The sequence below is a fragment of the Macaca nemestrina genome, chromosome 14 (genome assembly GCF_043159975.1).
Source record: "Macaca nemestrina isolate mMacNem1 chromosome 14, mMacNem.hap1, whole genome shotgun sequence".
In the NCBI taxonomy this organism is placed as follows: domain Eukaryota; kingdom Metazoa; phylum Chordata; class Mammalia; order Primates; family Cercopithecidae; genus Macaca; species Macaca nemestrina.
Genome location: NC_092138.1, coordinates 29,841,588 through 29,856,979, shown reverse-complemented (window position 1 = coordinate 29,856,979; position 15,392 = coordinate 29,841,588). Strand labels below are relative to the sequence as shown.

The window sequence follows — 15,392 nt, the reverse complement described above, 5'->3', positions numbered from 1 at the left end:
TATGGTTGGGTTCTCCCCTTCATCACCAAGAGAGTTTTAATGGAGAGCGGCTGCCCAGGCAGAGACTACATTTACCAGCCTCCTTTGCAATGAGGGGTGATCACGTGACTGAATTCTCTTCAATGAATTGTAAGCAGAAGCAATGTGTCAAATTTCCAGGCCTCCTCCATCCTTCTTTTCTCTTCTTCAGGGGCAGCAATGGCAGTGACAAGAGTGATTTGGGGAGGGCACATACTGAAGATGGAGGAGCCACTGCCAGCCTGCATTTATGAATGGCTGCATGGAACAAAGGGCTCCCTCCTCCTGCCCTGGAAGGTTAAAGAAACAAAGACAGCAACTTCTTGCTTATAAGCCAGTGGTTTTCAAAATGAGGTCCCCTGACCAGTAGCTTCAGCATCACCAGGGGACTGTAAGAAATGCAGATTCTCAGGTCCAACCTGGACTTACTGAATCAGAAACTCTGTGGGTGGGGCCCAGCAATCTGTTTTAACAAGTCTTCCAGAGGATTCTGATGCATGCTCAAGTTTGAGAACTACTGCTTTAAACCACTGAGTTTGGGGTTCTGCTTGTTTTAGCAGTTAACCTATCCTAACTAACACAAATCTCAGTTATTATTAGTATTTATGCAGGAGATAGCTGTTTCCTTAAATACAGAATGATTATGGGTAAAGAAGGGCAGAAGTGCCCATCCTACTCTGGATTTGCTATTGCTGTCCTCTTCCAGGAGTCACAAAATGACTAAACATTAAAAACACATGAGAGGTCTTGGTCACTGTTTTCATTAAAAGCATACTACTGTTGGTGAGGTCTGAACTCTGTGACAAATTGAGACCTCTACCATGTAAGATGCCCTTCAGCCATGATGAGCCAATTTCACAGTGCAAAGAACTCTCAAACTGAGGAAGCTTTACATGCACATCCAAGCTCGTTAAAAATGTATTTAAATGGTTTGTTCTATACATAACCCCATGTACTATTTCATTCTTTCTCTATTCCAACCAGGCCAGCACCTCCAGTAGCCTTTCCCTCAAAAATTCTTCAAAGATCATAAATTATGTTCTCAGACCACTGCTTGAAAAATTGCAAAGGCAACAGAACTGGACCCATCAAAGATCATTTGCTTTCAAATCTGATAGCTTCTTGCGGCAAAGAAGATTTAAGAACATACACCCAAAGAATCATAAACATTATATGTGCCTTAGGGATGGATTTTTCTTTGCTTTCTTACCTTTTTCCTTTCTTTAACATCGTAGAGGGCAATGCTGGCAAACAGAGGCTCAATTTCAATCTCAAACCTATCATAGAAAGAGAAGAAAATCTATGTGGCTTTAACTTACATAATTTTGAATTTTCTGACAAATGCTTGGCTATATAAACTGGTTAAAATGTGAGCAGTTTCCAGAACTATTTGGAAAACTCCAATTATATCAGAATCACACTGGGATATTAATGGAAAATATGGGAGGTTTGTGAAAAATTCCTAATCATTTGAGATCATGGTGGACATTACAAAAGCATGGTAGATATTTTTGGGATGTCTCCCAAAATTGCTTATTGGCAGCGCTGCAAGAGAGAGTGGGCTGAATGGACCCTTAGTCTGATTCATCTTCTTATCGTTGTAACTACTGTGTTTTCAGAGGGTAGACTTTCTGTCTGAGGTAATGGACTTGTTCACATTTCACATTTTATTGCTAGGATAGTATCTGTTTCACAAGTGTAAAGATATGGAACCAACCTAATTGCCCATCAACTAATGAGTGGATAAAGAAAATGTGGCATATATACACTGTGGAATACTACTCAGTCATAGAAAGGAATGAAATAATGTCTTTTGCAGGAACTTGGATGGAGCTGGAGGCCATTATTCTAAGTGAAGTAACTCAGGAAGGGAAAACCAAATGCCGTGTGTTAGTGGGAGCTAAGCTACGAGTACGCCAAGGCAAACAGAGTGGTATAATGGACCTTGGAGACTCAGAAGGTGGATAGTAGAGGGGGATGAGAGATAAAAAAACTACATACTGGGCACAATGTACACTACTTGGGTGATGGGTGCACTAAAATCTCAAACTTCACCACTATACAATTCATCCGTGTAACCAAAAATCACTTGTACCCTAAAGCCACTGAAATAAAAAGAAATTAAAGGATATTTTATTCAATTCTAAGGAATGGGGATTTCAGATAGCAGCAAAAGAAAAGTTCAATCGCTTTTCCTCAGAGTTGTAGTGGGACAGTCAGAAGAAGGCTGGGTTTCGATGGGGATGAATGTCTGGCCCTTCCTACCTCCATTACTGGGGAGTTGCTGAGTTGAGGTCAGGGAGGAGATTGAGCACAGCGGATAAACACTGAGGTGCCTGGACCCCAGGAGAACTAGAAAGAGGAGCCTCATATTGGCCCTAATTGCCAATTCCCCTTGAAATGGTGAATCCCAAAGCACAATCCTGGTGCATTATCCGCCTTTAGTATCCTGGTGGACATCACAGGTGCACACGGAACACTGACGAATGTCTTCCAAGTTTCTCAGCTTCACGTCCCATAGCCTTGGATGTTACCTGCAGAGAGCCCCAGTCCACCATGACCTCAGACGTCATGTCAAAAAGCCATGTTTTGTCTCCAGGTACATGCGAGAGAATGTCTTCACCAATGGATAGCTTTGTCTCAAATAAGGACTTTTTAGAATAACATTTGGACAGAGTATGAGCACAGACGAAAGGGTTATTTGCTCAAATGGCACCTTTGGAAATGAGGCAATTTGGAATCATGGCAGACTCACAGGGCACCCAGGCAGAGACCTGGACTCTGTTACTCTTCTACCACCTGCTAATTCTGCGATCCTAATCAGGTTACTTACCTTTCCAAATTCCATTTATTTTTCTGCAAAATAAGGAAAGGATGCTTGCCTTTCCATTTTCCAGGCTGCTGTGAGGATCCTGTATGATGATGTGTGTGAATGTATCTTAACAACAATGCAGAGTAACAGTGCTTTTCACAATAGCCAAAAGGTAGAAGAAACCCATGTGTCCATGAACAGATGCATATATGAGGCCAAAACAAAATGTGCTACACACATACAATGGAATATTATTTAGCCATAGAAAAGAAGGAGCTACTGATACATGCTACAATATAGATGAATGTGAGGACATTATGATAAGTAAAAGAAGCCAGTCACAAGAAAACAGTTACTTTATGATTCCCCTTATATGAGGCACCAAGAGTAGTAAAACTCATAGAGGCGGAAAGTAGAATGGCAGTTGCCAGAGGCTGGGGAGTAGGGAAGATAAGGAGTTATTGTTTAATGGGTACAGTTTCAGTTTGGGAAGAGAAAAATTCCTGGAGATGGATGGCGGTGATGTTTGCAGAACAATGTGAATGTACTCACCACTGAACTGTACCTTAAAAATGGTTAAGATGGTAGATTTTGGCCAGGTGTGGTGGCTCACACCTGTAATCCCAGCACTTTGGGAGGCCAAGGCAGACAGATCATGAGGTCAGGAGTTCAAGACCAGCCTGGCCAACATGGTGAAACCCCGTCTCTACTAACATACAAAAATTAGCCAAGCAAGGTGGCAAGTGCCTGTAATCCCAGCTACTCAGGAGGCTGAGGCAGCAGACTCACTTGAACCTGGGAGGCAGAGGTTGCAGTGAGCCGAGATTGTGCCATTGCACTCCAGCCTGGGCAATAGAGTGAGACTCCATCTCAAATTAAAAAAAAAAAAAAAAAGGCGTTAGATTTTACGATATGTACATTTTACCACCCAAAAGCCCAGTGTTGAGGACTTCTATGATTATTCTATTATTAGGTAATTGCACATTAATTGGGGGCTTTCTTTTTTTTTTTTTTTTTTTGAGACAGAGTTTTGCTCTTGTTGCCCAGGGTAGACAGCAATGGCATGATCTCGGCTCACTGCAACCTCCGCCTCCCGGGTTCAAGCAATTCTCCTGCCTCAGCCTCCCCAGTAGCTGGGACGACAGGCATGCGCCACCACGCCCGGCTAATTTTTGTATTTTTAGTAGAGATGGGGTCTCACATGTTGTCCAGGCTGGTCTCGAACTCCTGACCTCAAGTGACTCACCTGCCTCAGCCTCCCAAAGTACTGGGATTAAAGGTGTGAGCCACTGCACCAGGCCAATTGGGGGCTTTCCTGTGCCTAGGCTCACCAGCTGCTGCCTGGCATGGTCAACCTATAGTTAATTGTGTACTCTCTACTACACAAAGGGCCTGAATATTGCTGTGATATACTTAGGTTGGTACTGAGTGATAAGTCCTCTGTGGTTCAGAGAAAGAAAAAGAGAATTAACATTTATTAAAGACTTAAAATTGTGCTGTAATAAGTGATTTCCACACATCAGCCTCTTTACCCAACTACAGTGTAATGCAGATATTATCTGCATTTAATACACCACGACACCAAGTTTCCCAGGGATTAAGGAACTTGCCAAAGTCCTCAAAGTTAGGAATTGGCACAGTCAGGTTTTGTGCCCAGCCATCTCTGATCACAGAACCTGGGCTTTTTCTGTGTCTGTTCTTCAAGTGTAGTCCCCAGAAACTAGATTTTTGAAGCAAAAGAAGTTTGCCAGCATGCAAGTTTCTTGATCCCACCTGAGACCTACTCAACCAGAATCTCTTGAAGAAGACTGCTATGGGAGGTCCTCCAAAATCCACATTTAAAATAAACTCCCTGGGTAAATTTTCTGCACGTTAAAGTTTCACCATCAAGAACACTCCTAAGAGCTGAGATTACTTTTCATAAGATGGTGTTAAATCTTAAAGTATTTCTCCACTTAAAATACAAAACAGAAGAATACTTTATTTTCATTCTTTTTTTTTTTTTTTTTTCTGTTACAAACACTTGAAGAATTGGCAGGAGCCAATTCTTTCTGTATCTTTGAGGGTTTCTATATTTCTGAAAAGCAATACAGAGACAGTTATAGATGTCCACAACTTTAAACAAATTCCTCAGCTGCTAAAACATGTAGTATTATGAATAGAATCCTACATATCAATGTAAATGGGAAAACATTTGCCATTAATATTACCCTTATATTTTTACTATTCATACTGTCACATTCTAGGCTTACCTATAAGAATTTGTTTCTTTCTTTCATCTAGTTTACTCTAAGTAGTTATTCCTAGGGCTGTCTTTTTGGTCCATCTCTTCTCTTGCAGTTATAGGTTAGTATGGATACTATTTAAAACACATGAGCAGGCCAAGAGCACTTGGCAAATATGTCAATTTGACTTAATTTCTGCTTTGGCAGTTGTGGGGACATCACTAGAAACTGTACTTGACAATTTTCATTAAGAGATATTCAAGTGACTCCTCTTTTTTTTAATTTTAGAGATAGGGTCTTACTCTGTCACTCAGGCTGGAATACAGTGGCATGATCATAGCTCACTGCAGCCTTGAACTCCTGGCCTCAAGCGATCCTCCCACCTCAGCCTCCCAATGTATCTAGGACTAAAAATTAACACATCTATTAATTTTTGGTAGAGAGGGGGTCTCGCTATATTGCCCAGGCTGGTCTCAAACTCCTGGCCTCAAGCGATCATCCCACTTTGGCCTCCCAAAGTGTTGGGATTACAGGTGTGAGTCACTGCAGTTGGCCTCCATTAAAAATTTTTTTAAATAACACATATCTCTCTTAGTGGCTGTGTTTTCCCACCTGTGAGAACAGCTGCCTGTTATTCACTGGAGAGGTCTAGAACGCTTGGTGATGAGCACCACAGAGAATTCCTGCCATCTCAAATGACATAGTCACTGCATCTAAAAGTAGCCTGATGATGCATCCTGTGGGGGCAGGTGGGTCCCTCAGACAATAGCGAAGGCTTCCTAAACAATGCAGAGGGGAACAGCCACTTCCAGTCAGTCCTCCTGCTGACCAGACAACGAGGAAGCTCCCACTTCCAGGTTGGTTTGCAAGGGCTAGAGCTTGCTTTTCTGTGCCCACTACTTGATACTCAGCTGGTTTATGGGCTGCTCATTTCTCTGTACAAAAGGCCCTGAAGCCCCTCTGGTAGAATTGGCCAGCAGGAGGAGACTATAGCATCAAGAGACCATCCATAGCTGTGCGAGCAGACTTGCTGGCTTGTATTCTGAGGCAGAAGAAGTTGGCAGAGGCTATGCGTTATAATCTTAGAAGTTTGTGGTAGGTAGGAACTTTGAGACCACAACGTCTATCAACTTCATTTATAGGGAAGAACTCAAGATCCCAGGGAAGTTCCCAGGGTTGAAACCCAGCCTTACATCCAGAATCCAGATGCCTTCTCACTGCAAACCAGAGCTGCTGGAGGGACCCACGAAGTGACTTTGAGAGACGGATGACCCGTCTAATAGCATATAAATAAAGGTTATGCTTCTGTAGTTTTGCTTAGTTATATATGTACAACTTTGAAGTTTTCATCTGCGGGTTTGAAGAGGAAGAACTAATTCTTGAAAATAGCAGTCTGCAGAGAGGAAGAGAGGCATGGAGGCACTCCGGGGGTACACAAGACAATCTATTACAGTGCAAGAAGAAAATACTAGAATTGATTCAGATGTATCAAGTTCATTCTTTAAAATTTCTCAGTTATATGTTTTATAATGTAGATAATATGTTAATATGAAAGTACAAAATTAATACATGTCTATAGAGGATTTTTTTTTTAACTATCAGAGTATACAATTGAAATGTTTGGATGCAACTGCTTTAAAGTAGATGTGGCAAATAATTGGCCTACAAGATGAAAGCAGACTGAAGTTGTGTTTTAATTATATGGTGTTTCTAAAGGGAATGAGAAAATCTTTAGGGAGTCGGCATATTATACAGAAAAATCTGGGTTTTCAGCTTCTCTTGAAAAAATAGAAAAGACAGTTGACAAAAACGGGCCTGTTTATTTGGATGGCAAGAGTTTGTTGCCAGTAGTGAGTGCCCCGTTAACATGGTTTACTACAGTCCCCACCACTCCCTATTGTTCCCTGGCACTAAGACTGAGTTTCAGCTGCATTTATCATTATGTTTCAACAGTGGCATACTGGCAAATGTTTAACAAATAATCTCTGGGTGCTGAGGGTGGTGCAAATGTGTAGCATTGGCTGATTTCTACATTGTAAACACTTTCACCATGGCCAATTTAAAGTTACCAATGTGACTTCACTGAATACAGGGTTAGGAAGAGATGTGCACTGTCAGCTCTCATGAGTTAGTACAGTCAACTCCAGCACACCACTGATTTAAGTGTTATTTTTCTTAATGTAGGTCATTTCACTCAATTACCATACATGCCTACTTTAGTAGACATTTGTGTTTGCCTTCTCTATTGTAGAATAATGACTGCCAAAAGGTTGGTAGAAAAAAAATCCAGGAATAGACTCAAATGGTGCCCTTTCTACTACTCCACAGCTGCCCACTGTTAAAAGTATTTTGGGCCGGGAGCGGTGGCTCACGCCTGTAATCCCAGCACGTTGGGAGGCCGATGCGGGCAGATCACGAGGTCAGGAGATCGACACCATCCTGGCTAACACGGTGAAATCCTGTCTCTACCAAAAATACAAAAAATTAGCCAGGCGTGGTGGCGGGCGCCTGTAGTCCCAGCTACCCGGGAGGCTGAGGCAGGAGAATGGTGTGAACCTGGGAGGCGGAGCTTGCAGTGAGCCGAGATGGCGCCACTGCACTCCAGCCTGGGCGACAGGGCGAGACTCCGTGTCAAAAAATAAAATAAAATAAAATAAAATAAAAGTATTTTGGGAGCTCCTTTCTGATTTAAGTTCTGACAATAAAGACAACATCTGTATGTAAAAGGCAAGATACATCTCAAAGTAGTGGTAGTGTGTTTGTTGATACTTACTTCAAGGTCAGCAACTTGACCAATATTCTGTTGCCCAGGTGTTCCTTGGGACATTCTGGTACTGGACGTATTTCCACAGCATCCTCCTATTATTAATCACATCATAAGGAAATCATTAGTGAATTCCACGAGGAGTTCCAATTAGAGTTAACCCAGGGAAGGGAAGGCTACCCTCCACGGATCAAGTTAACTTAGGTTTGCTTTTTTTTCCTAACACTCTGCCTTTTATGAGAAAGTTTGTCTTCCAACCCCCAACCGCAAAGTCAGAATTTACAGCAAACAGTTTCTCCTTTTAGAAACCCAAGCATTTAAGACAAAGAGACTGAAGCAGGAAGGAAGGAAATGTGAACATGGATATGGCTTAGTAACATCCACCAGATGGCATTGCAAAATCTTATACCTATTGTTGATGTTTTTGTGTGTTTTTTGCCCACTCTTGTTACACATTTGGAATATTTCTCCTGTCAAGGGCTTTACTAGTAAGTATGTGAGTTTCAGATTTGAAATCTGAGTCAGAACGGTTCACTTAAGGCTGTAAACCATTGATCCTATAATACAGACTCACTTTCTCAGTTCACTGTTTTCTTAAACAGATGATAGAGACTTGGGGTTGAATTGACAAGTTCTAGACAGGCTTATGCAGTTAGAGCTTGCTAAAGTGCTAGGTATATGAAATTTAGTAATGACAAATTAAGAGCTCTCTACCTGTTTATTTTACCACACAGAAACTGAAGACTTAAAGAGAAATATCAAGTCCCTATTGTAACTGTAACATCTGCATCTGAACTAGCGTTCTATGTTAATTATATTCATGTATGCAAAAATAAGCAATGCAAATCCTTGAAAACAGTAATTCCCACTCTTGCAGTATGCTTTCCAAACACTGATGAGTGCTCTGCCGATTGCAAGGGTCCAAAGAAAAGGGTCACATCTCACTGTCTTTTCCTGGGAGCCTTCCACTGAATACCCCACGGCAAGCCTAACATTCTTGCAAATAGCAGTAAAGTCACCTTCCTGGTAAATGTGTACTCACTTTGGTGGAATGATCAATGTGGTAAGCTCATCGTTACTCCAACTTCTCCCTGTGGTCCCCATTCCTTGTGGTTACGGTTGGCCATGTTGCTGGGTGGAATGGCTGAGTTTATTTCAGAGGAGAAATTGTTTTGATGCCTACTCCAGGGCTATCTGGACTTTTTAGGATCATTGGAACAGGCATATCTAAAGGGAAGATCTCCCTAACTGGAAAACAACCTGAAGGTAGAGACACTCATGGAATTCTAGGACTGCCTTTGGTCTAGATTCTAATTTTTGAAATCCTTTTAAAAAAGATTTTCATTTGGAAAATTTTAAACATACACAAAAGTTGAGAGAGTAATGCAATGAACCGCCATTCACCCATCACCTAGCTTCGACAAGTTCAATTCCTGGGCATTCTGGTTTCATCTATTTACCCACTTACTACCTTTCTAGCTCAATACTGGATTACTTAGAAGGAACTTCCCAGAGACCATATACATATATAAATATTTCAGTACATATCTTTAAAAGATAAAGACTTTTAAAAACATATAGCAATCCCATTATTATGCCTAAAAATTAAAAATAATTTCTTATTGCCACTAAATAATTTTTGTCAGTTTCAAATTTCCCTGTCTCAATTTGTTTTACTGTTATTTTGTTAAATCAAGATCCAAACAAGGTCCCCATATGACATCTGGATGATGTATTTCCTAAGTCTCTTCTAAGCTATATGAATTTCTTCAGGCTTTATAGGTAACTGAAATGGGAGCTAATTCCCAAGCAAGCAGAAAGTGGAAATGTGAAACATTAATGGCTACCTCTTGTTTTCATCATCCTAAAGATATGTATAAATGAAGGGAATGAACGAGATAGAGAGAGAAAGAGACAGTACGAGAGAGATTATATTCTTTCATTTACTGTCCCAACGGATCTGGAGGTCAACTCCACATTTGCCTCCCTGTGATTTCCTTAGTTGAGCCAATAAGTACTCCCCCAACATTTTTTCTGAATTGGTTTTAGTTGGGTTCTGTCACTTGTAACCAAGAGCCTCAGCAAACTTTTCTATGATTTGGAGTATTAGTGGAATCTTTCTTAGGGATTGACATAGAATGCCTTTTGTAGAATCACCACCTTTTGTAGAATCCAAATGAATTAGGGGAAGAACTTGCCTTATAGAAGCTTGGTGGTTAAGTCCAACTTTTGCTTCTCCTGTAGACTCCACCATAACTTGGATATACCAGTTTACCTCTCTTCTAACTTTCCTTACAGGGAAACCAAGTAATGATAATATTTAAAATCTGATTATGTCATCAAAAAAACCAGCATTTGTAATCATGTCAGAGTAGGTAGAACTTTCTTCCACAGAACTTTCTTTGGAGAAAGTGCAAATTATAAGTACAAATGCAATTTCTGTGACAACAGCTTCAAAATATTAAAGGGCTGGTATAGAGGCCCTCAAGCATTTTAGACATGCCAATTTACAAATAACTGGTACACTCATTACAAAGCACTTATCTTTACTCAATAAAATCAGGCCCCATTAGGCCTGCTACTATATTATAACTTTCAGTCCCAATGGAGTGTCTGCATTGTTTCAAAGATCATAAAACAAAGTTCCTCTAAAACCAGGCCATGTTTCATTATTTTAATCAGTTCAGATGGAACATTCTCCCATCTAATACCACCAGGGAGACACTGACAAGCAAAAGTCTCACTGGACATATTCTCTGCATCCTCTAACTGTTCTCTCTCTTCTGGCATCCACTTTGGATCCCTCTATTACATGTTGGCATCTCCATCACAGAAATGAGAGGAAGAGGGAGAAAAGTAAAAGCCAAATCAGTCTGATATAACATATCTTGACAAATCTGGTAAAAAGTCTTAATGTTGTAGATGGAAACTAAAAAGTTACATGATATTTAAAAATATCATCTTTGGATTTCAGTTATGTGTGCTAACATACCAGATAGTCATATGTATGTAGATACATAAACAAGGGAACATGAACTTTGTAGTTAACAAGTTAGGGCCCCATTTTATAATTTAATTTATCTGTTGAATCTTGAAAAAGCTCTTCAGCCTAATGCTTGCTTTCTAATGTGAGGAATGGAGATGATGATATTGCTCACATTATTCATACTTTATTAATTTATTTTTTAATTGACAAATAGTAATTATCTACAGCTATGGGGTACAGTGTAATGGTTTCATCTATGTATACATTGTATAAAGATTAAATCAAGTAATGTTTTGATCTATGTATATATTGTAGAAAGATTAAATCAAGTAATGGTTTGATCTTTGCATACATTGTAGAAAGACTAAATCAAGCTAATTAATGTATCTATCACCTCACCAACTTACCTTTTGTGTGTGTGTGATGAGAACATTAAAAATCTTTTTTAAAAGCAGTTTTGAAATATACAACACCTTATTATTAACTCTGGTCACTATGCAGTGCAACAGGTCACTAAAACGTATTCCTCCAGTCTGAGACTTTGCAGCCTTTGAGAAACACCTCTCCCTCTCCCCACAGCCCCTGGTAACCACCTTTCTACTCTGTTTCTATGAGATCCACTTTTTTAGAGTCTATATATAAGTGGGATAATTTATTTTTATAATCTGCCTCATTCAGAAGAGCATTTGAAGCTGCTGACAAAAACTGCAAATAAAATAAAAATAGATGAGGAAACCAAGGTGCTTAGAAAATCAGGATAAGAAAAGAAAGCTGGAGTAAATTCAGGACACCAATCAGCAAGCTGCCACGTTTGGTGAAGGTGGACAGAAATTTGCTTGAAGTAAAGAATTGAAGAGAGTTAGTTACAAAATGAGCACAATCTCTAAGTGTTCATATTATCTCAGCAGAAGCGCGCTTCTTTCTCTGAAGACTTGAAGGCTAATTGTCCTTTAGATCATCAAAGAGGAAGGTGCTAGATGGTGAGTAGGTCAATGTCAACAATAGTATTTCCATGTGGACATGATATCCTACCTCACGACTGCTGTTTCCTTTATTGTCCTCCTTGCTGACCAGTGGTGAGCTCACTGAAGGGCAGGTTAGCAAACACAATCCAGAAGGGTGGGGGTATCAGGCTCTCTGATTGCCTTGCTTAATCCAAGGATCGAATTTCAAATATTTAGAGGCACGTAGATAGAATATCTTTTATGCAAAGTTTCCTCAAATCTTGTTTCTTGCAACTGAACTTTTAATAAAATTTGGACAGCAGAGATATAGCAGTAATCTGTTCTGCCAAGACCCAGAAGCGGAGATAACCTCACACACAGCGGGGAAAACAGAGAGCCTTCTATACAGTACGAGGAGTTCAGACAGACACAAAGCTTCAGTAATGGTCACCTCTCATTGCATCCAAAGTGCCCCAGGCAGTGACCACAGGCAAAGTCCACATTATCCTATTGTTGTCGGTCAGCCCCAATAAATGAAGAAGTACACAATCAAGATCCCAAAGTCCTACACATTGGGAGCATGGACTGTGATTATCTTAGCTTGAAATGTTTTCAAAGCAGGTCTCTCTTGTTGCTCATAGAGATCATTAAAAAGAAAGTAGCAAAGCGTTAAAGAACATCAAAGTTTAAGTAACGAATGTCTCAATGGATTAGTGGCCACATACCCTCAAATAATAGGATGGTTTGACTTGCTGGGTGTGATTACTACATGTAGACTCTTGAAACGTTCAGGGATTAAATGAGATGCTCTTAGTGAACATATTTTGTAAAGTGCTATGAAAATTCCAGTTGTTATTATCATCAGAATCCCATCTGCACGATCATCAATATTGGCTCTACTACGACACACAGGCTTGCCTGAGTGAAAAGCAAGGCTCCAGAAATCATACAAGTGAGCCCTGATATCATGGGCTGTTGTACAGTAATAATGAACAACACAATTGTCCACATGACTCTCAGAGTCTTCACTGAGATTCTCCAGTGTGGAGACAGCGGCACCCACCTCGTCCACTGACGGGTAAAGGGCAAAGAGCTCGGCCTGCCGATTGGTCCTCCGGGCCTCCTCGTTCTGCTTCTCAAAGTCCTCGGCACTCACTTGCTCCAGGAGGTTTTCTAGCCGCTTGTCAGGCTGCAGGCTACGGAGGTCAAAGTCACAGGCAGTGACGGGGCCTTTCCCAGACACATCGCACAGCACGTTTAAGTGGCGGGGGCCTGCCTGTGAGAGAAAACAGTGGGTCTTTGTGAGAGAGACAGCGAGTCTAAAATGAGAACTGAAGAATCTTGGATGTCTCAAGACTGCTCCAATTTGGGACTACAGAATCTCAGCCAGGCCTCAAGTCTTCTGAAGAAACTGGGGATTTGAGAAGAATGACACCTTAGCTCCCTGGCTGGACTATTCTAAAATTAAATGTCTCCTTCTCACCTGAAGCAGGTAGTTACTCGTCATATGCAGACAAACCAGTCCTGAGGAAAGGACTAAAAACAGCTCTACATTCCTATTGGTTGTTGGCTTGTTCTTTCCTGGGGCTGGGGGGCCAAGCCTCTTAATGAACCATGCTCATGTCTCACACTAGAGCAAAACAGAACTGGAGGAAGGTGTAACAAAAAGGAGACTGGGCCAGGTGTAGTGGTTTATGCCTTTAATCCCAGTACTTTGGGTAGACAAGGTGGGAGGATTGCTTGAGGCCAGGAGTTCAAGACTAGCCTGGGCAACACAATGAGACTCAGTCCCTAAAAAAAAAAAAAGGCAAAACTTAGCCAGGCATGGTGGTGTGCACCCACAGTCTTAGCTCCTTGCGAGGTTTAGGTAGGAAGACTGCTTGAACCCCGCCCAGGAGTTCAAGGCTGCAGTGAGGTATGATTACCATTTTTTTTTTTTTTTTTTTTTTGAGGTGGAGTCTCGCTCTGTCGCCCAGGCTGGAGTGCAGTGGCGCGATCTCGGCTCACTGCAAGCTCCGCCTCCTGGGTTCCCGCCATTCTCCTGCCTCAGCCTCCCGAGTAGCTGGGACTACAGGCGCCCGCCACCTCGCCCGGCTAATTTTTTTTTTTTTGTATTTTTAGTGGAGACGGGGTTTCATTGTGTTAGCCCGAGTCTTGCTGCAACACCTAGGCTTGAGTGCTATGGTGCCATCTCAGCTCACTGCAACCTCCGCCTCCTGGGTTCAAGTGATTCTCCTGCATCAGCCTCCCTAGTAGCTGGGACGACAGGCATCTACCACCACATCCGGCTAATTTTTGTATTTTTAGTAGAGATGGGGTTTCACCATATTGGCCAGGCTGGTCTCAAATTCCTGACCTTAGGTGATCTGCCCCTGTCAACCTCCCGAAGTGCTGGGATTACAGGGGTGAGCCACTGCGCCTGGCCCCATTTAAGTCTTTAATCCATTTTGGTTGCTACAATATGATCACAAGTGACATCCTATCATGCTTTGCCATATTGTTTTGATAGAAGCAAGTCCCAGGTCCCACCCACAGTCGGGGATGAACATCACAAAGGTGTGAATGTCACAGGCCCAGACAACCATAGAATCTGTCAGGCACACTAATTTTCTGATCATAATTTAAAGTTCACATCTAGCTTCTGTAATAATGTACTATTTTTAAAATATTGGGCTCATGCCTGTAATCCCAGCACTTTGGGAGGCCGAGGTGGGCGGATCACCTGAGGTCAGGAGTTCAAGACCAGCCTGGCCAACATGGTGAAACCCCATCTCTACTAAAAATACAAAACAATTAGCTGGGCGTGGTGGCTGGTGCCTGTAACCCCAGCTGCTTGGGAGGCTGAGGCAGGAGAATCACTTGAACCTGGGAGGCAGAGGTTGCAATGAGCTGAGATTGTGCCACTGCACTCCAGCCTCGGTAACAAGAGCGAGACTCCATCTCAAAAAATAAGTAAATAAATACATTAATGTATTAACTTTTTAAAACTGTAAAAATCAACAGAGAAAAAGATTATAAATGACCCTACAAGTTACTAATTTCTTTGTGAAAAAATTTTTTAAAGTTTGGCCAGTTCTAATTATTGTGCTTCTAAAGTTAAAGTATATTTAATAAAGCTAACAGGAAAGATTGAATTTTTTTTCTTTTTTTAGATGGAGTTTTACTCTTTTTGGCTAGGCTGGAGTGCAATGGCACAATCTTAGCTCACTGCTGCCTCTACCTCCTGGGTTCAAGTGATTCTCCTGCCTCAGCCTCCTGAGTAGCTGGGATTACAGGCACGTGCCACCACGCCTGGCTAATTTTGTATTTTTAGTAGAGACGGGGTTTCACCATGTTGGCCAGGCTGGTCTTGAACTCCTGACCTCAAGTGATCCACCTGCCTTGGCCTCCCAAAGTGCTGAGATTACAGGCATAAGCCACCACGACCGGCCACGATGACTTCTTCTGCAATCCAGCCTGGGTGACAAAGTGAGACCCTGTCTCATTAATTAATTAATTCATTCATTCACAAATAGATAGGAGACTCTACCCATTAAACAAGTTTCCCACTCCTCCCTCCCCCAGCCCCTGGCAACCACGTTTTGTTTATCCATTCATTATGGATGGACACTTGGGTTGCTTCTACCTTTTGGCTACTGTGAAT

The 15,392-nt window shown here is 41.5% G+C and overlaps 1 protein-coding gene across 7 annotated transcripts in view; it reads right to left on the bottom strand.

Annotated features, from left to right (window-relative positions):
• Positions 1-15,392, bottom strand: part of LOC105491858 (dedicator of cytokinesis 8) — a 238,265-nt gene that overhangs the window by 137,397 nt on the left and 85,476 nt on the right. For all 7 annotated transcript variants that reach the window (XM_071077713.1, XM_024796043.2, XM_071077714.1 and 4 more), the window contains 3 exons: positions 12,813-13,025; positions 7,829-7,914; positions 1,229-1,295 (listed from right to left, as the gene is read on the bottom strand). In XM_071077713.1, coding sequence (XP_070933814.1) covers positions 1,229-1,295; positions 7,829-7,914; positions 12,813-13,025 — 366 coding nt within the window. The remainder of the gene's footprint in view (positions 1-1,228; positions 1,296-7,828; positions 7,915-12,812; positions 13,026-15,392) is intronic.